Here is a 23012-nt window from a genome sequence, read left to right on the forward strand (position 1 = left end):
TTACGCATGCTTGCATTAAAAGAAGAAAAACATTAACTGTCAATAAAATACATTGAAATTGACACAAGTAATAGTAAAATGATAAAAAATGGAAATAATATTGATTTTGAATGCAGCTCCTGAACTAATAATTTGTTGAGCAACATTTTAAGACAATCAATGAAATCAGGTGTTTTTGTTGTTGTCAGACTTCTGCAAAATTGACAAGTTTGCTGGTTCACTGTTCATGAACAAGATACTTTAATTTGACTGGGACAGTCACATTTTTCAATAAAAAAATCTAAATCAATACTTTATTTTAACTTAGTAGATTTATATTGTATTTATTATTACTTTCTTCAGTGTAGATTGATCATTTTCTTTAATGGGAGGGTATGTAAACTTTCACGCACAACTGTATCTCTTCAAACCAAACCCCATTTAACTCCTATTACCTATTATTCAATGCTGCCACCTAAGGTTGCTATGGTTACGTGTCAATGGACGTATTGTAGTTGCTTTAAGAGGACAGAGCGTCAAAGACAAATCTCAAACACAGCAGAGGTTATCCAATTATTTTTCTTTAGTTTTTCAGTTTGATTTTTGTTTTCTTTTGCTTTCTGTGGTATAAAATAACATTGAAGTTCGTGTAAAGATGATTGAAAATGATTATTACTTAAGTGCTTTTAAATTACCCCATTATTTTTCTTTGGTTTCTGTTTAATTTAATAAAGTATTGCATTTTTTTTTTAAATCTTTTTAGTTAAAAACAAATACAAATAAATTAAATGAGGAAAGCTGGTTAATAGGGGCACACTTGAGACTCCTCAAACTTAGACACCATACAGACGCATTTTTGAATGAGAAAATGTTTTTTTTTTTTGGCTCCAATTGTGTTTAACCCTAATGATTAATGTATTTTTGTAAGCCTGCTGTACACTAACTCCTTTAGTTATAATGAAATCAAACAAAGGCTAATTTTTTGGTGGCAATAAAACCCAGTGTATGTGCCTTTAGCTTACTCATGATTTTAAAAGAAAAATCTTTGTCATTGCTTTGTTTTTGGAAATCTCAAAAATAGGTATGAGGAGGAGGAGAGAGAGAGGAAAAAACATTGATCTGTCTAAAACCCCAGCTACCTTCTCTTCCAGGCTGGAGTCTTTAAACATCAGTGAGAAAGGCTTGATATGCTCTCTTCTCAACTTATCGCCACTCCGTAAGTCGATGGCACTCTCTATTCGCTTGTTAATTTCCTCAGGACCAGAGTGGACATGCAAAGCTTGTGCAAGATGGTTTGGAAGCAGATTTATCGAATTTCTCGTTAGGGCAGCCAGAGTCTAGAGGGAAAGCACATGCACATAGAATGAACCTGCTTGTCCCCCGTTTTTGTTTCATTCAGGTTACAAATGAATAAAAAAAACAGACACACACTTTGTTATGCACACACAAACCAAAATTAAGACAAAAAGGAGGAGGGGGGGGGGGGGGGGGGGGGATCAAAATGCAACATTAGCTGTCAGACCGACAGCTCTGAGCAAGTCATGCATATCCCATTCTCTCTCCCAGCGCGTTCACTGTGCACGGATGTTAGTGGAGACAAAGCTTGTAATAATGCAAACACAGTAACAAAGCTGGAATTTATCTGCACATGTGTGAATGGAAATTCAAAAGAGCTGAGGGTTAAAACACAATTAAAGGGTTGGAAATTAAAATCATCAAGCATGAAACGGCGGACGGAAAGAGTTCACCTGCAAATGTAAAGCAACGCACAAAATCTCTAATTAAACACTGACGTTCAGATTAACTGAAACCTGAAATAGCCTTGGAATAAATGCAACAGAAATTGATATTCCTGCAAATTAATGATTTGAGGATATACATATAGTTAAAATTTGTATCTATTCCCATCATACTTTTGGAAGCTAAGCGAAATCGACCAAGTCTCATACCTAACTCTGACTTTAGGCTTTAATGCAACCAAGAGCCATAATTAATGACTAAAACAGAATATCTATGAAAAAAAATTATGAGGAAAATCCCAATCCTATGATTAAACATACAGGGTGCTGGTGTTTCAGTGGATAATGCTCAAACACCATAAACCAAGGCTGCCTGCTGTGTCTTGTCTAATTTGTGTAGAACAGAAGTAATGCAAAAATATTAACTGAGAGATTTAACATAAAAGTTTGCATTGCTGATTTTTAAAATTACCAGACCCATATCAGAGGAAATGCATCAACAACTCTACAGGAATCCTAATCTTGAGAGTATTCCACCAACTGAGGTAAGTCTATAATGAACAAAGATTTAAAATATAGTCGAAAACAATCAATGATTAAATAAAAACGATAGGATATCATACTATTCGTAATATCTTTATAAAAGGTGTTTTACAGTTTTAAAGGACTCATTGATTTATTTTTGAAATCTCATACCTTTGTAAAGTTATAGGAATCTGGAACAGCTCTAACATTTGCAAAAACATTTCCTGTCACCTACAGTAACTAACCGATTTAAGCAAGCAAACCGTTGGTTATGCTGATTTTTCTGATTTGTTTCCTTCCTTTCAATTGCAACTGAACTCTGTTGTTGGCTTTTGCTTGTGCTTAATAAAGGACAAAATGCATGGAAATAATTAACTAGATAAACATAACAAGTAAAAAATATCTGAATCAATGGAATAACAAAGGATCTAAGCACTGTTTTTTAATCGAATTGCTGATGCTGACATGTCTTTTATCAATAATACTAAATATTATTAACTTTTACTAAAAGAGACATCTTGGTAATAAAAAATAAACGTGTCAAATCTGGCTCTCTAACAGTGAAAAAAAAAATCTGGTTCTTTAATAAAATTATAGAGGAAGCATCTCCAGCCTAAGCCCTGCGTTAGCATTTTAACATATGTGAGCATATGTGTGACTGTTTTGATTGAATAACTATTTAAATATAAACAATTAATACAAAAAAAAAAGCACAGAAAAAAAGCAATGAAAATATCCCTTAAGTTTGGTTTTTGTTCTTTTTGGTTTTTGTTCTTTTTTTCCCCAAAGGTATACTGGATACAGCCAGAGCCCAACCAATGCTTCTGGTGTTCATTGTTAAATATTTTTGCACATTGTAGTTTCCTGCAGAAAATATAGAAAAACTAAGAAAAAACAAACAAAAAACCGAATAGTCCAAACAATGTCCTGTGAGGATTTCAGCTCTTTTTTTCCCTGTTGCTTCTTTATCTTTACAGCAAAAGCCATGGATCCCCAAAATATCCAGCACATAGTGAGTTTCATGCACACTGCGTATGGATATGTAGGGATTTGCGGGAAGCTTTTGTTTGTATAAATAGTTCCAATTAGTTCCAAAATGAACCCATTGTGATACCTTTACACGTGGTATGCTCATTGATTACATCAAACCATCAGATTTCATCCAAACCCAAAAAATGAAACTTAAAAAGCTCTATCATTGGTATTGTGCTCTAAATCATCTCCAAAATTAGCTGGGCATCAGTTACAACTGTTCACTCTTTCAAGGTAATGTTTGATAACTTTGCTTCATATATGATGCCAACACTTATTTCCTCTGGTCCTCGATCAGAAAGGCCAGCTCCATGCAAACCATTTTGATTATGAAGTCCAAATCAAAGCTTGTCTTCTGGGTGTTTTTCTTCAGTCACTCTGTCTTAAGTCGCTGTGCATCCAACCTGTCACTATAATATGCATATGAGGATTCATGTTAATGTGGATGGAATCTCAGCAAAGCGGAGTATTATGCAAATAGGGGAGGAAGAATTGGTTTATGCTAATTGATGTTTGTGTTGGATTGGAGGAGAATGCTAAAGTAGTCTGTACAGAGCTGTGTTCAATAGTTAATATCGTCTGACATTAATCATATGTCACAGCACGACTACAAACCTTAGCTTATTTCACCGGATTTTATTTTAAATACAAAGATGTCAATTATCAATGATATACATGGGCTTTTTTTTATCTTAAAAAATTACCATGCATTATTTTTTGGCCCCTTTATTCTTCAGAAGTCAAATAATCAATGACAAGGTTTTGCAGTGTTGTAACTAGCCTTAGTATAGTTATAAGGGATCATTGGAGAACAAACATCATCACAAAGTCCAGCCTTATCCAAGTGTACTGACGACAGTCAGCTGACATCCACAGAGTTTAAACCTATGTCTTTTGCTAAACAAACTGCATATGCAACAAAAACTCAACTCAAATTATTTATGTGGCCCTAATTCACAAGACATCATCTCAAGGCACTTTACAGACAATTCAACCAGTTCACATTGTCTAAGGAAAACCAGCTGTTTGTATCGACTCATTGACTGTACAGCAATTGTTCACATCAAACATGCTTGTAGCAACATTGGAGAGGAAAACTCCCTTTTAACAGGAAGAAACCACCAGCAGATCCAGACAGCGTGAGCAGCCATCTGCCCAGGCCGAACTCAGGATGTCCATTAATGATAGCGTTTCTTTGTGAGTATTAATACACACAAACATGTGAGCTGCTATGAAGACGTGCACAGACACTTTTCTGGTCAACAGTACCAAATACAAAGTATTAACACTCAACCAAACACATTGACAGGCATGTAGTGTCACGATTTGGCTATGGTTAGTTGACCCAAAAGCAGAGGCAGGGAAGCAGAGGTGAATCTCTTGTGGATTTAATAATGACTTAACAGAAAACAGAGGCAGGTTATGCAAAAATCCAAAAAGAAAACAAAGTCCAAACAAACATGAAACCAGAAGTCCAAAAAATCTAAAAACCAAAAACATGAAAACTAGTCTAAACGTACCAGAAACCATGGAGACATCAGGGGAATCACAATCATAAGGACGAAGGCTCAGAGAGAAGGAGTTGGAGAATGTTTGATGGTGTTTGACAAGGACCCAGCAAAGGGGAACTGAAGAGAGAGGGCTTTTAAAGGAGACTGAGACACAGAGGGGGCTAATGAGGAAACTGGGAGCAGGTGAGCACAGAACAAGAGAGAAAGAGCTAGGGAAGAAGGAGAACATAAGAGGGCAACAGAGAGCAACAAAAGAGAAACCTGGAAGACTGGAAATAACAACACAATGTTAAATTACTAGGACTATAAAACATGGAGAAAAGAAAACTAAACACTCAAAAGAAAACATAACAGAACCCAGACTAGGACAGTAACTGGAAAAAAACCAAAGAACACAGCAAAATAAAAATAAAACCACTAACACTAGAAAACAAGGAGTAAAGCAAGACTGAACACTGAAAGAAAAACATAACAGAAACAGAAACCTGCCATGTAGTCCCCAATTTTAAAGCTGTGCAGGACAGGAACAGCTTTAGTTCTTCCACCATTTCCTTGAACACCCTGTCTTTATACACATTAAATACTCTTTTGGTTTTAGTTTTAGGTGTACCTTATTTAGTCATGGAGAGGTTGATTGTTTTATATATATTTTTATAGACTCATACTCTGTACTACTACAGGAAAGATTTACCCAGGTAATTCTGCCAACAGTTAAACATGAATCAGAACACACAAATCTGGCTCAGTTATGGTGTTTAAAAAAATGACAGTAGTGCACTTTTGCCTAAGAGACGCACTCAAGAGTTATGCAGGTCATATATGTGAGGATAACAGTTATTTCCTCCAAACCATCAACATCTACTGTGCACCATTACTGGTGCATCAAAGTAGCCACACATTCAGATTACCCTTTGGAGAGATAGAGCTGCCAGCCATTACAGTGATAATGCAAGATGTGTGTGGAGATGGAGATGTTGAGAAATTCAATATCTCTCCCACGAACTCAGAACAATTGAGCGTCTCACCTCATCACACTTAATTCAGCACGTTAACACATGAGATCCATCACGCCCAGATAGATCATTAAAAATTCATTCTAGGGCTCCATATGCACGGATGTCCTCCCATCAATCCTTATTAATGGATGCTTTCTACCCTTTGTTACCTGTCGGCTCCGTTATCGCCACGGCTGTCAAAATTACACGCTAATGGAAGTCACATTGAAGTTACCTGGAGATAATAAATGGCTGTAGTTTGGACACTTATCACTTAGAGCCTTATAATTCAGCGAGAAACTGCAGCATTTATCACTGTCTGCAGGGAATTCCCCAATTGACGAACATGGGAGCATTGGATAGAAATTATCTTTCCTTCTTTTTTGCCAGCCTGATTGTGTCGTTATTGAGTCATATAAACACAGGCGGTCGGGGAAACTGGTTGTTTTCTGTAAACAAAAAAGCTGCACTTTCCTGAAGTTTAGGAGCTTTCTCTTTTCTGAATGGTTCAATAGATTGGCAAATTCTTCTAGAACGCCAAAAAATGATGAAAATAAAAAGGAGAAACACCCCAAATAAAACTATTGATTAAAGCATTGCTAAAGAACTTTCAGTTTTGTTAATTTTGGCTCTTACCACTGGACAAAGGCTGTATTGTTTTGCTTGAACGAAGACAGCATTTCCCATGATGACCTGCGCATTGCGTGGCAAAATCCTGATCTCCCAATCACCTGCAGTTGGATTTAACTACATTTATGTTTCCAGTGTGTGTAAAAGATGAATAGCAATTAGGTAATGAATCAACTGTGGCAAAACAATGTCATATGATGATGCTGAAAATAGTCTTGCATCCCGTATACCTGCACCGCCAACGTGACAGTTGTAAGTCGAGGTATAATCAAAAAAGTTTTGAAAATATTTTATAAAGCTTTAGAAGTTACTTAATGTTGGTTTAAGATGACCAAACAGGTAGAAAAAAGCTAGACATATTCACTAAGAGTATGAGAAAAGAAGAGCATGTCAAATGAGCAGTGAACAACATCCTTACAGAGGAGTCAATTATTGTGAACTGAATGTTTTTAGGTGGAGAAAGATGAGCCAAAGTTGAGCTTGAACTCAACAAAACCTCTCATGCATATGAATGGAAATCAAGTGGCCCATGTGTCAAATGATTATCATATCTGGAACCCACTCAGCAAACACATGAGCGAGATTATGATGGAGGCAGCCAGAGAGGGTTCTGGGCTGCCAGATGAGCTGCTTTAAATTAAAGAGCTGCGAGGCTGCGACGTGGCGATGACAGGTCAACCTCATTATGGGTTTATTTCAGAGTCATGCTATGTCACAGCTGCAGAGATTCACTGCCCTGTATTCAAACAGAGTGCTGGCATGCAACTCGGATCAGAACCCTACAGATCTGCAGCTTATGTCGGCCTCATACAGAACTAATTCAGCACTTAATAAATACAATGATCAATGAAAACACAAAATAAGGGTTTTCATAAATCATAACTACAGTCCTGCATGATGGCAGTTCTGTTCTGAAATGACTTAATGCCGTAAATCCAAAGTATTTAAACAACCTTCTTGTAAATATGTTAAACCTGCAGTTTAGAATGAATAAATCATTTACATATTGGTTTTTTGTGTGTGGGAATGGATGCCCCAGAGCTAGATGATAGTCCAGCAGATTTTCTTTCACAAGCAGAACATTAAGATTGTTGCCATAAGGTTCTACTTTTTACTATATGTAAAACTTTATAAAAATGATTTAGGGCAAACAAATTGTATGTAACCAACACAGAGATGGAAAGGAAGATGAGAAAGGGAGAGGGGATAAGACATGAGTGGAAATATAAAGAGATAGATCGAAAAGAGGGAAGAGAGAAAGGATGAGAAAAAAAAACAAGAAAGCTAAATAAACAAACATAGAAGATATACAAAAACTCCCAGAAGTCTGCTTCCAAACCTATTGGTTTAGAACAATTTAACATTAGTAATCCTAACCTGCAAAAAAATAACAGCTATGGTTCAGCAGCTTGCAACATGGTTCTTCTTGTTGCTATTAGATGAGAAAATGAAGCAGTCAGAAGGATTAGGGTGCTACTGCCTGCTTAGTAATTTCAGAGAATATATTTTCCTATAACACTCACTGTTTCCCTGCGGTTTGTAAAACCAGCCTGGTGAGAGAATGCAGATTAAAGTGCCATCAATGAAACGCTGACCTGTGCCTTGTTCATCTGCCAAAGTCCCATACTGGAGATCTCCTATTAACACAAGCTAAAATCTGTTATCTCTGTGCTCTGATGACAATAAGGAATAAATAGCTAATAGTTATTCCACAACCTCTTTTTTTTGACCCAACTGGACATCTTTTAAAGAGAGCTCATAGACCAAAACAACTACAGTGGATCCAGTAAACTGCATAACCTTAATAAAGAAGTCTGCCTTCAGCCTTGAGACGATGCTGTAGGGACTCGGAGGGGGAAACACTCTCAGTCTGGTTGGCTTGATTGTTTTTGGCGTGAAGGTCCCTGAGAAAGTGCAGCTCTGAAAGGGCACACGGCTCCATCTGAATCCCCTCTTCATCCAGGCCTCTTTATACAGTCGGAGAGTTCTCTAACCACTTTGTTCGGCTTTACAGAGGCAGTGGTGTAAGTTTGTACGTATGACACTTTAATAATACGAAGAAAAACCTTATTCAGTTTAAAAGGCCAAGTTATGAGGAGAGGAAACGCGCAAAGAGGAGGTGGGATGTGAAATCTCACACGTCTGGAAATGTGATAGAATAAAGATGGGAGTCAAATTGTAACCAAAAAAGATGGATTTTATTTTCAGTCTGCAGCTGCAACAAGTCTTCTGTAGTGCTCTTTGAAGGCTCGCATGCAAGTGGTTACATAAACCACCAACCCGCCTCAGGGCAGAGAAGGAACAAAGTCGCATAAAGTGAAACATCTTGACATTTATTAACCAGATTGCCTTTTGACATGCACATTTACAAAGAGGTCCTGATGGGCTCTGTTGCTCCTTACATCCACAAACATTTAGCCCAGAATATTTTTAAAGAGACAAAACTATCATGTAAACAAGTTGGATGAGTGTCCACCCTGTAATCCAATGTGAAAATGAGACTGTTTGCTTGTTGTCTCTTTAGAGCTGCAGAGAAACTGGGTCTTTTGAGGAGGTGGATACCCTTAGATGAATTGAAAGCGCCATGACAGTGATGTGCATCATGCCAGCCAGCAGGTACACAGTGAAGCATGAAGACAGAGAGGGTGGGGCCAGAAGAGCCTACACAGACCCTGCAGTGTGATTTCATGGTTGAAGCTCATCCTATTGGACTCCTGAGTCCTTTTGTGAAAGAATCTTCTGGATCTGATGTGAGCAATTTGCCCCATGAGGATAATCGTTACAGCAATCACAGCTATAGACAGGATGTCATGTCCTTTATTTGGTTCACTTGACAATAAAAAGCAGGGTGATTTGAGGAAAATTGCTGGCACAGATATTGCTGCACTGCCTTTTGTATGGCAGATAACAGGAGTGAAACGCTGGTGTTTCAGTCACCTGTTATCCATCTTCCTGCTACTCTCTATGCTGTAGCTGTGCTGCATGACAAGGCTCAGGGTCAGAGCTAGTAGGGAGTTCCTAATTTCATTAACTTAGTCAGACGAGGGGTTTAAATTATCCGACGTCCACACTGATGTCACTAGTTTTGGTTAAGGGAATAAACTAAATTAATGAAAGGCTTGACAGGAGCCGAATGTTAGCCAAACTAGTCAATCGCTTCATGAATGTTACTCAATATCCTGGGTCTGACCACCCAGTTAAGTATCTGTCAACGGTCAGCATTAAAAGAAACAAAAATTGCTCAAAATGTTCAAGGGAAAAAGTGTTATCTTAAAGGAAAAGTCTGGACAGCAAGAAATTATCAAAGGATCATAATCTATACCTAAAACTAATAAGTTCACAGTGATTTAATGAATTTAGCATTAATCACTAAAACAACAAAAATATTTTTTGTCGCGATCACTGAATCCAGGACCGGCCATTTTTGCCCAAATATTGCCCTGAGAGCTTCTGGCAGTGACGTCACGGTGCGGTAAGCCTAGCGCACAAGCAAAATCAATGGGAGCTATAAACACGCCTGCAATTAACAAAAACTAAAAATTTGTTATTTTTAGTCTTTCCAATTCATGATCCTCCACGGGTTCGTCGTTGGATTGCCCCTTGAAGAGGAAGAAGAAAAATCCTCAGATGATGCATATACATTTGAAATATATATATATATATATATATATATATATATATATATATATATATATATATATATATATATATATATATATATATATATATATATATATATATATATATATATATATATATATATATATCAGAAATGTTCACATACTACACACCTGATTCTGATTTACTTTTCATTATTATCATCCTCCTCTTTGTTTTCACAGGAGCCACTTACTAAGGATTTCTTTCTCCTCCTCTGTCCCCAGAGCTTCCATCTTCTCCGGTCATATTTTACAGCTTCATGCTTTTGGCCGCTGTCTGTCACTGATCCGTCACTACACTATATTGCCAAAAGTATTTGCTCACCTGCCTTGACTCACATATGAGCTTAAGTGACATCCCGTTCCTAATCCATAGGGTTCAATATGACGTCGGTCCACCCTTTGCAGCTAGAACAGCTTCAACTCTTCTGGGAAGGCTGTCCACAAGGTTTAGGAGTGTGTTTATGGGAATTTTTGACCATTCTTCCAGAAGCGCATTTGTGAGGTCGCACACTGATGTTGGACGAGAAGGCCTGGCTCTCAGTCTCCGCTCTAATTCATCCCAAAGGTGTTCTATCGGGTTGAGGTCAGGACTCTGTGCAGGCCAGTCAAGTTCATCCACACCAGACTCTGTCATCCATGTCTTTATGGACCTTGCTTTGTGCACTGGTGCACAGTCATGTTGGAAGAGGAAGGGGCCAGCTCCAAACTGTTCCCACAAAGTTGGGAGCATGGAATTGTCCAAAATGTCTTGGTATGCTGAAGCATTCAGAGTTCCTTTCACTGGAACTAAGGGGCCAAGCCCAGCTCCTGAAAAACAACCTCACACCATAATCCCCCCTCCACCAAACTTTACACTTGGCACAATGCAGTCAGACAAGTACCGTTCTCCTGGCAACCGCCAAACCCAGACCCGTCCATCAGATTGCCAGATGGAGAAGCGCGATTCGTCACTCCAGAGAACGCGTCTCCACTGCTCTAGAGTCCAGTGGCGGCGTGCTTTACACCACCGCATCCGACGCTTTGCATTGCACTTGGTGATGTATGGCTTGGATGCAGCTGCTCGACCATGGAAACCCATTCCATGAAGCTCTCTGCGCACTGTTCTTGAGCTAATCTGAAGGCCACATGAAGTTTGGAGGTCTGTAGTGATTGACTCTGCAGAAAGTTGGCGACCTCTTCGCACTATGCGCGTCAGCATCCGCTGACCCCGCTCCGTCAGTTTACGTGGCCTACCACTTCGTGGCTGAGTTGCTGTCGTTCCCAAACACTTCCATTTTCTTATAATACAGCTGACAGTTGACTGTGGAATATTTAGGAGCGAGGAAATTTCACGACTGGATTTGTTGCACAGGTGGCATCCTATCACAGTTCCACGCTGGAATTCACTGAGCTCCTGAGAGCGACCCATTCTTTCACAAATGTTTGTAAAAACAGTCTGCATGCCTAGGTGCTTGAATTTATACACCTGTGGCCATGGAAGTGATTGGAACACCTGATTCCAATAATTTGGATGGGTGAGCAAATACTTTTGGCAATATAGTGTATATCTGACCCAGACGGAAACCAACACCCTGCACTCTACTCTGCCTGCAGTCCAGTGATGCTGAAAACCGAATCATGGCAACAGCGTGTGAGAAGGAAGACTGCAGGAGACAGAAAGCCAGAGGACAGCCAGAACTCTGACAAACATAAAAGATGTTTCAGAACTCCTCAACAGAGTCTTTGATATGCAAAAGACAGGATTTTTGATCCGACTGTCCCAACGGGCTTCTTATTTTCCCACAAACAAAAGAAGAAACAACATTTCTCTGAATCCTAACAAATGGGATTCTAAAACTTGGGCCGTCAGCTGCTCCGATTGTTGTTTGTTTTTCTATTGTTTATAACTTATTTTGCACATACCGTCAACACTCTACGGGTGTATGATCGCCAAACACTGTTAGATCTGAGGATGTACGCCAAAAACCTTGTCAACGTCAACTTCAATTATTATGGACAAAAAACATTGCCTCCTTTCCTATCGGGCATCCCGACATACCTCTGCCACACTCCGACGCCACCCCCGCGGCGAAAACGGCCCCGCCGCCGGGGTAAGCATAGTGGCTGTCTGGTGAGGCTGAAGGCCAGGTTGGTACGTCCTGATCGAGGTGGATATGGAGCGGGGCTTCGCCTTTGTGTCTCTCGACGTTCCCTGGACCCCGTCGCTGCCTGGTTGGTACCGGTGGCGGGCTCGGATGTGATGTTTCAACCCCGCGGACTCTGCTCTCTTCGTCCCCGCTGGCGCGGAGTAAATTTGGGGAACCTGCGGCCTCTGTGTCGGGCCTCCCGGTCAGCTGATCGTCCTGACCCGCCAGCTCATGCTAGATTTGGCCTGGTAAACGCCAGATCGCTTGTGAATAAATCATTTATTCTTAAGGATTTCTTCATATCCCGGAATTTGGATTTCCTCTTCATCTCTGAGACCTGGCTGAAGGTTGGTGAGTCCAGTGTTTTCACCGAACTTCTACCTGATGAGTGCGCCTTTTTTAACTCTCCTCGGACGTCTGGCTGAGGAGGAGGAATTGCGACTGTTTTTAAGAGTTACTTTGATTGTAAACAGATATCGCTCTTAACCTCCTTTACCAGCTTTGAACTCAGTTTGTTTGAGCTGGGGCATTCTCACAGGGTACTGTGTGCTGTGGTCTACCGGCCTCCAAAATATAACAGAGACTTTTTAACAGACTTTTCTGTGTTCTTGGCTGATATTATGCCCAAATATGACCGGGTCCTTATTGTTGGAGATTGTAATATTCATGTGTGTTGCCCTGAAAGCCCTTTAGCACGGGAATTTTTAAATATCATTGATTCTTTTAATCTTGTTCAGTCTGTACTCGGGCCTACACATGAACGTGGTCACACACTTGATCTTGTTTTATCTTATGGTTTGCCTGTTCTTAACCAGGAGGTCTGTGACGCTTTTTTCTCAGATCATATGCCTGTACTTTTTGAAGCTCCTGTTTGCTGTCACACAGTTAAATCTCACGCTGCTGCTCACAGATGTAGAGTAATTAACCCTTCCACTGCTGCTCACTTCTCCGCAGTGTACAGTCAGAACTGCATTATTCCTGAGTCTTTGTATGAGGATACAGAGGCTCTTAACTCATGGTTTCTCGACACCTGTCAAACTGCCATAGACATTGCGGTTCCATTAAAGATCAGGCAGCAGAAAGCTAAATCAGAGCCCTGGTTGAATGAAACAACCAGGACTGCCAGACAGAATTGTCGAAGAGCTGAGCGAAAGTGGAAAAAGGACAAATTGCAAATATCTTTTCAATTACTGAGAGATTGTTGGCGTCATTACCAAAACACTGTGAAAGAGGCTAAAAGAAGATACTTTTCCGATATTGTTCTTTTAAACTGTGGTAAGCCTCGTGTGTTGTTTAAAGTTATCAACTCTGCTCTGAATGCACCACAGACTGTGATTGAGGCCTCCCCTGCTGTGTGTGAGAACTTTCTTCACTACTTTATTGATAAAGTCACGTCTACCAGAGCACTTATTTCACCTCCTGCTTCTGATCCTTCGGTGTTTGTCCCCTGCTCTGCTGTGTTTGACATGTTTGAGCCTGTGACCCTGCCTTTTGTGCAGGAGATTGTGGGTCACTTGAAGCCTTCAGGGTCTCCAGATGATACTGTCCCACCCCGATTTTTTAAGGAGGTTTTTCCCACTATCGGGCCATTGTGTCTCACAATTATTAATAGCAGTCTGTCCTCTGGAGTAGTCCCTTTAAATCTTAAACATGCAGTCGTGCAGCCTTTATTAAAAAAACCTGGGCTGGATCCTATTGTTCTGTCGAATTTTAGATTGTTTATTCCCAGCTCATAGACTTTTTAAATGAACAAAATGTTCTTGAGATTTTCCAATCTGGTTTTAAAACATTGCACAGCACAGAATCAGCGCTTTTAAGAGTTTTTAATGACATCTTTTTAGCTACTGACTCTGGACACTGTGTTGTCCTTGTACTTTTAGATTTGACTGCAGCATTTGATACAGTGGACCATGAAATCCTGATTGCTCGTTTGGAGTAGTCGGTGGGCATCAGGGGCTTAGCACTGGAATGGTTCATGTCCTACCTGTCACATCGGACTTTCTGTATCAGCCTTGATGAATCTGTGTCCTCCACTGCTCCTCTCTCATGTGGGGTCCCACAGGGCTCCGTGCTTGGCCCTCTTTTATTTTCTCTCTATCTACTCCCACTTGGCTCTATTCTCAGGAAACATGGCATTTCCTTTCACTGTTATGCTGATGACAGCCAGATTTATGTCCCCCTCAAAAAGGCTGATTCCTACTCTGTTGAACCACTGTTAAAGTGTTTACATGACCTTAAAGCTTGGATGTCTTTAAATTTTCTGAATTTTAATGAAGAAAAGACAGAAGTCATAGTCTTTGGTGGCACATCTGTGACCCCCCCCTAGTTGATCTCGGTTCTCTAGCGCAATACAGTAAACCAATTGTAAGAAACCTCGGGGTAAAAGTGGACTCAGACCTTAAATTTGACAGCCAGATAAAAGCTGTAGTAAAATCTAGCTTTTTCAAGCTAAGGCAGCTGGCAAAGATCAAACCAGTCCTTCAGAGACGGCACTTTGAGACAGTAATCCACGCCTTTGTGACCACTCGGCTGGATTACTGTAATGCACTTTATGTGGGGATTGCTGGGTCCTCAATTGCTCGTCTTCAACTGGTTCAAAATGCTGCTGCACGTCTTTTAACTGGCACATGCAAGTACGAGCACATTTCACCTATTTTAGCTTCACTCCACTGGCTGCCCATCCATTTTAGGATTCATTTTAAAATTCTTTTATTTACTTTTAAAGCCTTGAATGGCCTTGCCCCAATTTACCTCTCTGAGCTTCTGCACCCCTACACTCCCAGCCGATCTCTCAGGTCAGCTGATCAGCTGCTCCTGACAGTGCCTAAAGCAAGGCTTAAGCTCAGAGGGGATCGAGCGTTTTCTGTTGCATCTCCAAAACTCTGGAATGGATTGCCGCTGCACATTAGACAGGCCACCTCTCTGTGCCATTTTAAAACTCTTCTTAAAACCCACCTCTTTTCTTTGGCTTTTAACACCATGTAGGGTATTGATTTTATGTACACATGTTGATTTTATGTACACATGTTGATTTTATGTATACACATGCATATTTTTATCCTGTGCGGGCAGTGCTTTTATTTTATTTTATTTTATTTTATTTTATTTACTTTTATTTATTTTAGTTATTTTATCTTTTTGTGCAGCACTTTGGAAACCTTGTGTTTATTTAAACTGTGCTATATAAATAAAGTGGATTGGATTGGACTCTAAAACTTGAAAATGTGGTAGGGCTGTTGGAGCCTAAAGGAAAGCACACAAACTCCTTTACGACTAGACAGACGTAAACAAACAATCAGATACTTAAACAGTTCACTTCAACAAATAAAAATGATGCAAAACATTGAAAAGATCAATTATATATGTATACCTCACAGAATATACACATTCACATTACTTTGAGTTGCATGACTATAAAAGCAGGAGTTTATTGCTCATGTATTGTCTAAATGCCAAGATGGAAAAACAACAGCAATGGTGTAAAAGAAACGACTGCTTCTGCCTATCAGTCTGACAGATTTACATTTGAACCTGCCCTACATACCTGAATCAACAGCCTTATTAGCATGCAGTCAATCATTAGGGAATCTTTGGCCAAAGCCGAAGTACATAACAGTCATCATAATAGGTGCTGTCAAAATACGGCTGGCAGCAAGGAAGGAGATAGGAAGAGGTAGAGAGGAAGCAATTGAATAGGAACCTACTGACATTTCTTTAGCTGGGCATACACCGTGCGATTTATTTTTGCCCTTTTCATGCCGTCTTTCCAGTCGTGCAAGAATATATCGATCAGGCCAACTTTCAGCCTGATTGCGCATTTTGTAGTGTACGGGGGGTTACGCGACCACCTCCCGATCAGGAATCGTAAGGTCGGGAGAACATCAAACATATTTGATATGCAGTCGACCGCAGTGGGCAAATCGCTCATTCTTTTTCATCCTCTCAGACGAAAACACAGAAGCATGGCGGGGGTGTGGGTGAAATGGAGTCCTTTCTGTAAAATTCACAGACCTTATTAGCTACATTTGCTCCGCCATGTCTATGTCCAAATACGTCGTTGCCTTTTCTTTCTTAGGGCTTTCAGCACAAAATTGCACAAATTGCCAAGGCAACGCGTTTCACTTTAGTGAGCTTCATGTTCCTCTTCTATTAGTTTGGCTTCTGGCCAAGTAGCACCATCTCACTGCAGAGCTGAGTCCGACGTGGTATTTAGACGTACAGTGTGATCAGGTAGATCGCATCAGAGTGTCGTGTCGTACCGTGTGAGAACACACATCTTGAGCTGTGAAATCACACTGTACGACGAAACCCTGTAGTTGAGCGTTTACCTGAGTTTGAGAGCACTGTTATAAAAAGAAAGGCTATTCACATGAATAGCCTGTGAAAGTTTTTTTTTCTTGGTGTTGCCTTTCCAGTGACCCCCCTCCTAACATCTGAGGGGTAAGAAAAAACTAAGAGCTCCAACTCAGACTCAGAAGGCCTTGGTTATATGTTGAATGTTAAAAATTCATTACAGGACATTCAGACACTGAACAAGTCAAACTTCATTAAAATGGTTGTCAATAAAATGCTGGACTACCATTGGATCTATAATAGTGAAAAAATGACATTATTTACATTGCTTATATTTGTAGAAGACCAAGCCCAGCATATCAGTACCAACACCTCAGAGCAACTGTCTGATTATGTCTGTTGCAGCCAAAGTTGACTATGAAATCTGTTCTACTGCTGTATAACAGAGCAGCCAACAACAGAATTAGAAGTGAGTAAGAAAGACATTGATGTGTAGCAATGGTCCAGTTCTGCTGCTGTGAGACCTTAAAACAGGTGTAGTGTAAAAAATACAAACCTCACTTTACTGAAAGGTCCCCTCTGAAAATATGGGAGAGTTTGAAAGACGACAGTCGATGGAACATACCTCTTTTCCTCAATCATCTCTTCAATTACTTACAAACTTAGAGTTAGATTTAGCTGCTTTTCCACGGCCAACAAAAAAGACCTAAACTGAAGAAAATCTGATCTAAAAGGGTGAAAACTTTAAAAACAGGAATTTAAGTGTCCGAAACCCCTCAGTCACTCGAAGGCTGCCTGTGGTTTTGTTTCTCCTTTGTGAATCAAACTAAAGTAATTCCAAGTCAAGCTTATTTCCTGGTTTTAGTATTTTTCCTTTATCAAATGTGCTTTCAGCTAAATCCTTTGAATGAACCATTAATTAATAGATACATAATTGAAAATAATTAACAAATAAAGTAAAAACCAAACAGAGTCTGGAATAAGTGGATGTTTCTACCATAAATGAATGACTTAAATATTTTGGTGTTAAAGAGCTCAGTTGGTGGAGCACTCAAATGAATATTTGACCTTAAGGTGAGGCTGTTTAAGACTGACTGAAAGTGAATGATGCCTGAACTGTGCACAATTTTCTATTCCGGCAGAACCTTATTGGGTAGTTTAGGTGCTTCCAGTTTAATCCTCAGCAGAAAAAAAAAAAAAAAAAAAAAAACAGCTGATTTGTTGTAAGACAGACAGATGGATGAAGACCAAAAACCGAGGAGGATGATAAATGGGCCACACCATCAGATGCTCATCATCCTCTCAAACAGACAGACTGACACACGCACCATGTTAACACCTTCTTCACACAGAAATCTGTCTGCTTGCTCTGAGGAAAACTAAAGGGACAAAACAACCAATCGACAGGCAAGACGACTGAAGATCTCATGCACTGCAAAATAACTCGCCATCTCCTCAAACAGCGTCATCCTGCAGTGAAGCATGGAGTCCTGTTTGAAATGTCGCTGCTTTGTTTTCTTTTTTTAGGTAAACAGTTAAAAAAGCATTGCTCCTGATTGATCACATTAGGAAGAAGATAAGTTCTCCTTCAGCTGCAGAACAAGCTTTTGGTTTAGACGGCCGTTCTGTCACAACGTGTCACAAAACACAACTTGCCGTACGTCAAGCTGAGGCGGGGCTTACGTTTTGGCTCCCGACGATGTTGTCAAAAGGGAGCTCAGGACTCCAGGAGGCCTCGTTAAAGGTGGCGCTGCTGGCCCGCCGGTCGGCCGAGCTGGCTGCCTCCTTCATGATGTCCTCCGGCAGGGTGAGCAGGCTCTCCTCAGGTTGCTTTATCAGGTACGTCTCGATATTGTGGCGACGAAGGAAGTCGTTTCGGTCCTTCCCATGCCCTTCCTCCACCTCATAGTCACCATTTAAACAATCCAAAGCTGCTTTGGAAATGTGGATTCGCCTAAAACACAAGATTAATCTAATGTTAATGGAAGGCAGGTCAACATGTTTACAATATTTTTTAGTTCCAGAAATAAGACCACATTTTTCTAATTTGAAGCTTACCAAATGTTTTTGTAATTATAAGGGTAGACAGACACAGCTATTTTATGTAGGAACAGAAATAAAATCATTTTGGCCCCTATAAATTAACTCAGAATAACCATTAAACAAACAGGTCTTTAGTATTCTGATCTCCAACCGAGGGACAAAAAGTGAATTTGACGAGTTTCCACCCAGGGCAAAGCACCTCGGAGGCAAATCCAGGCAGAAAGAAGCAGCCAGTCAGTGAACTGTGGAGGTGTGAATGAAACAGAGCGCAGTGTCAGGTCAGTGGCTGAATGTCGCTGTGATCAAAGGTCACGTCCACTTTGTCACGCCACCCATTAGAGAAAGGTGTCCAATGTGTTAGATGTGATGAAAACATTCATGGTGGGATCTTTGTGGCTCAGTCTGACCTCCAGAGGACCGGCAGCTCCTTTTTGTTTCTCATATTATGCAGTGGATTTAGGTAAAGAACATGTTCAAGGTTACAACGCAGCTCAGATAACAGATTCTACCTGATTGTTGAAAAACAGCAGTTACTGATCAAAACAATTCTTCCTTCTTTGCAACCGAAATATGACAAGTAAAGTGAAGAAGTGTCATGCAAACAGTTGTGGTGTTTCTGCTTTAGTGTTCTAGATTGTTTCAGCAAGTTCCCCTAATGACATGCACCTGTTACTGCCTTGATTATTGTCCCTGTTTCACCTGTGCTAGGCACTGTTTAAGCCAGCCTTTTCCTGGGCTCTGGTGCAAGATTCTTGAAAACCTTCTAGCATTTCAAGCCTGCCACCCTGTTAGTGAACCTGATTGCATTTGCCTATTTGCCTCGCTGTTGTCAGAATCTCTAGTGGTTCTTGGTCTCTGGAAAAACTCCTTTGCCTGTTGCCTGACTCTGCCTCTCTGCCTAGCCCCTCTATACTTCTGCCCATCAGATTAATTTGGATTCCTAAACTCGGGACTGTACTCTGAATTTTGGCTACTGGATTGCTACACTGAAGTCTCTGCCTGCCTTTGTCTTCCAGTGTTCAATATTGAACTACATCTTGATCCTTTCCCTTTGTGGTTTCAGGAGAGTAACTTCTGCTTAGCAGCCATACCTCAAATCTCTCTTGTGGAGTCTAACAAGAGCTGTCTGAAAAGTCCTGGAATATTCCCATTCCACCTACGCCAGTTGCTACAATAAACTTTTCAAACGTCAACTCTGTGTGGTATAAATTATCGGTTCTTACACCAGTTATCCTTACAAGAAGGGAAAGAATTAGTCAGAAACCATTGTTTGTTTTTTTCAGCATCCTCCTGTTGTGTTTTAAACTGGATAAAGTGAAACTTTGGTTCCCTTACCCTGGTATGCCTCCAGACTCCAGCTTGTTGGCAATGTCCACGTCCCAGGACCAGACATCAAACTGCCATTTCCTGAGACCCAAGACGCCGCACAGCACTGAGCCCGAGTGGATCCCGATGCGCATGTCGATGTCGTGTTTTGTACGTGATCTGACATATCTGAAAAGGGGGATAGATTAGACAATCATTTAACAATGATCAGACTCATACCTCAACATGAGGGATTTGTGTGCTCATCCTCCTTTAGAATGGCTCTTCATCACAACCATCCCCAATTATAGTCATTTCCATCTTATGTATCCCTATGTAAACACATTTTAGAGCTCTCTCGTCTTTAGATCCTGTTTTTCTTCCTTCATTTTAATAAGTCTCATTATCTTAATTATCACTGTTTATACTCCTACCCACCCAATAATCACATTAAAGCAGTAATTAAGCCAAAACTGTACAAACAATGTATATATTTTGCATTTAAGATAAATGCAAAATACTTCTTACTCTGTAAATTCTTTAAATCTTGAACTCTTCAGAAAGGGATTTTATGAGTACTTAATTGACTGTAGCATGTTTTAGACATTTCTAATGTACAGTACTGTATTTAAAACATGCAATCAATGTTTATTTCTAAAGTTCAAAGTATTTTTATTAAGGCGTGTAAGGCTGGTGTATCTCTTTTAATCATAAATCCCTCTTTGAATTTATTGAAATAAAAAGTTGTATTCAAGGCAACAGATGTCTCGCATTTTTAACCACAATAATCCCTGTTTGTGGCAAAAGCTATTTCACTATAGGATAAATAAGTCAAATGTTTTATAGAGTAAATGATATTCAACACATTCAACAGTTTTGAGATGTGTTCTGCCATTTCTGCGAAAATTAATAATTTAAATTAATATGTTCAAAATAATATTAGTATGATTTTAAATAAAAATAATTCTGGTGGAAAACCTACAATCTCTGATAGAAATTGACATTCTGTAGAAAAATGACCTACTTTGATTAAAATTGACTCAGAAGTGGAAAAAACATAGAAAGTAGAAAACAATTATATAAAACCAGGTAAAATTATGTAAAGGATTTCAAAGTGATAATAGAAAAAACAGTACCAATTGAGTAGTTCAAAGTTTAGCTAAAATGTCAAAGGCAGTGATCAGATCCTTTGGGATAAAGAATGTATTCTTTTACCTGAAATAAATAGAATCAAAGCTAAATGGAGAATGGGGGCCTGGGGTCTGTGTGTGTACAGGAAAATGTGAAATGAGAGCAGGATAACCTTGGCTACAGTAAGCAGTAAAATCTGAAATTCCTAATAAAATATTAATATCAAAACTCAGTCTGATATCAGCCAAAATATTTATATTGGAATATATCGTCCTGCCTCTAAATCTTCAACATCAGAAAAACTGTTAGAAACACTGCTTTTGTTCACTTTCGTTTAAAGTTTATGTAACAAAAAATAGGTGAATTGTTCTCATATCTGATATTAATTATTCTTCTCTGTTGAGAAATATCACATAATCAAGACTTTTCTGTCATTCCATACTAAAAAGTAATAGAAGTATGTCTGATTAATTCTAAAATGGTATTAGGTCAATGTCGGTATCATCAATCCACAAAACTGTATTATCCTATATTATTATTGGAAATGAAAATGTTATATCAAAATAGACTTAATTTTTTGCCACCGTCACTGCCAGAGTTTGACCAGTCCACTTTGACCGACAGCCAATCATTGCAAATAAAGGCCTGCAAAGGGTACTCTGCACCCATCCTTCATATCGGTAAGGTGGGAGATCCTTAGTCAAAGAGCTATGACATCATCCGTCTACCAAATGGCCTTCAAAGATGGCAGCCCCTTAAATTGGACGCAACACCTCTGACCACAAACACACCAGAAGGTCAGCAGAATTATGGCAGCCATCCAGCAGGTAAACCTTGGACTTTAAGTCAAAAGAAAATTTAAGAAAGTATGTTTCTGAGGGAAAACTAAGGAAGGCAGGAAAGCTCTTCAGTTTTCCTGGTTCAGAAAGAAGTTAATGGTTGATGTTGGTCAACTAAATGCAACATGGATGGGAAGCAAATCTCAAAAACAAAGCCGAGAAACTGAAATATTAATTCAGTGTTTCAGAGGACAGATACATTTTCACAGGAAATGATTGATTTTGTAAAAACATTTTAGCAGTCAAATTTCACAATTTTCTTTCCTTTCTATAGAATCATTCATTACAATTAGAATAATTTTGTAAAATAACTCATAGTTTCAGGCTTTCATCAGAGGGATGTAGATACTAATGTCTGGGGCAGGAAGGATCACTGAAGGAAGGTTAATTCATTATTCTATATGCTTTGATTTGGATAGAAAGTAGATAAAATACCAAAAGGTAACAAAGCTTTACCAACATTTCAGTGCTTTCTGAAAAGAGCTGCATGTCCATAGAGGAGTAAGCAATGGTAAAAATACCTTTTCAAATTATGTTTTTACATTATTCAGTATACAATGTAGAAATACAGTGAATGGTGCATGTTGTGTTCTATAATACGGTGATGTTATTTTGAGTAACACTATAAGATATACACAGTAAATTCCACAATGTTAAATATGCAGTGTCAAAGTACATTGACTCTTTAAGAGTTATTGCAACAACAACTGGAGTAAGATATGCACTATGTTGAGAGTTAATTTTACACTAATTCAGGGTGGGACCAAATGCACTTGGATTGGTGTTAAAATCAACTCTTAAAGTATTACTTTATTACTGCAAAATTTATGGTGTAGAGCCCTTAATGCATTAATGCAGCAGATCACTATACATGAAACTGACCTTTAGAGCAGCTGAATGCAGATTGCATTGACTGACAGACACTGCTCATAAATAAACAATAAATTCTACACTTATCTGCAGCTCTTCAATGAAAGAGGTGAAACATACTAAAACATTTCCCTCCTCATTTAAATTTCATTATAACCAAACACAAAGAAAGGCAGATCTGAAGCAGCAGCTGATAACACTCTGTCACACCCATTCCTGACTCACTCAGAACTGCAACCTGAGGTGAAAGGCATCCTGGGAGGCTGTGACAGGTGCTTAAAGTCCATCAGCTGCTTTATGGCAGCTGGAGGGCGGATATCAACAGCAGCAAT

The 23012-nt window shown here is 39.4% G+C and overlaps 1 protein-coding gene across 2 annotated transcripts in view; it reads right to left on the minus strand.

Moving 5' to 3' along the window:
• adcy8 (adenylate cyclase 8 (brain)) overlaps positions 1-23012 on the minus strand; it is a 153995-nt gene that overhangs the window by 68301 nt on the left and 62682 nt on the right. Inside the window, exons 6-8 of one of the 2 annotated variants that reach the window (XM_038286162.1) lie at positions 19871-20029; positions 18176-18446; positions 1119-1316 (exon numbers count right to left, since the gene is read on the minus strand). In XM_038286162.1, the coding sequence (XP_038142090.1) occupies positions 1119-1316; positions 18176-18446; positions 19871-20029 (628 nt within the window). The remainder of the gene's footprint in view (positions 1-1118; positions 1317-18175; positions 18447-19870; positions 20030-23012) is intronic. The other variant, XM_038286163.1, reaches the window with a different exon arrangement.

Source organism: Cyprinodon tularosa, unplaced genomic scaffold (genome assembly GCF_016077235.1).
Source record: "Cyprinodon tularosa strain WSP-4 unplaced genomic scaffold, ASM1607723v1 ctg221, whole genome shotgun sequence".
Lineage (NCBI taxonomy): Eukaryota > Metazoa > Chordata > Actinopteri > Cyprinodontiformes > Cyprinodontidae > Cyprinodon > Cyprinodon tularosa.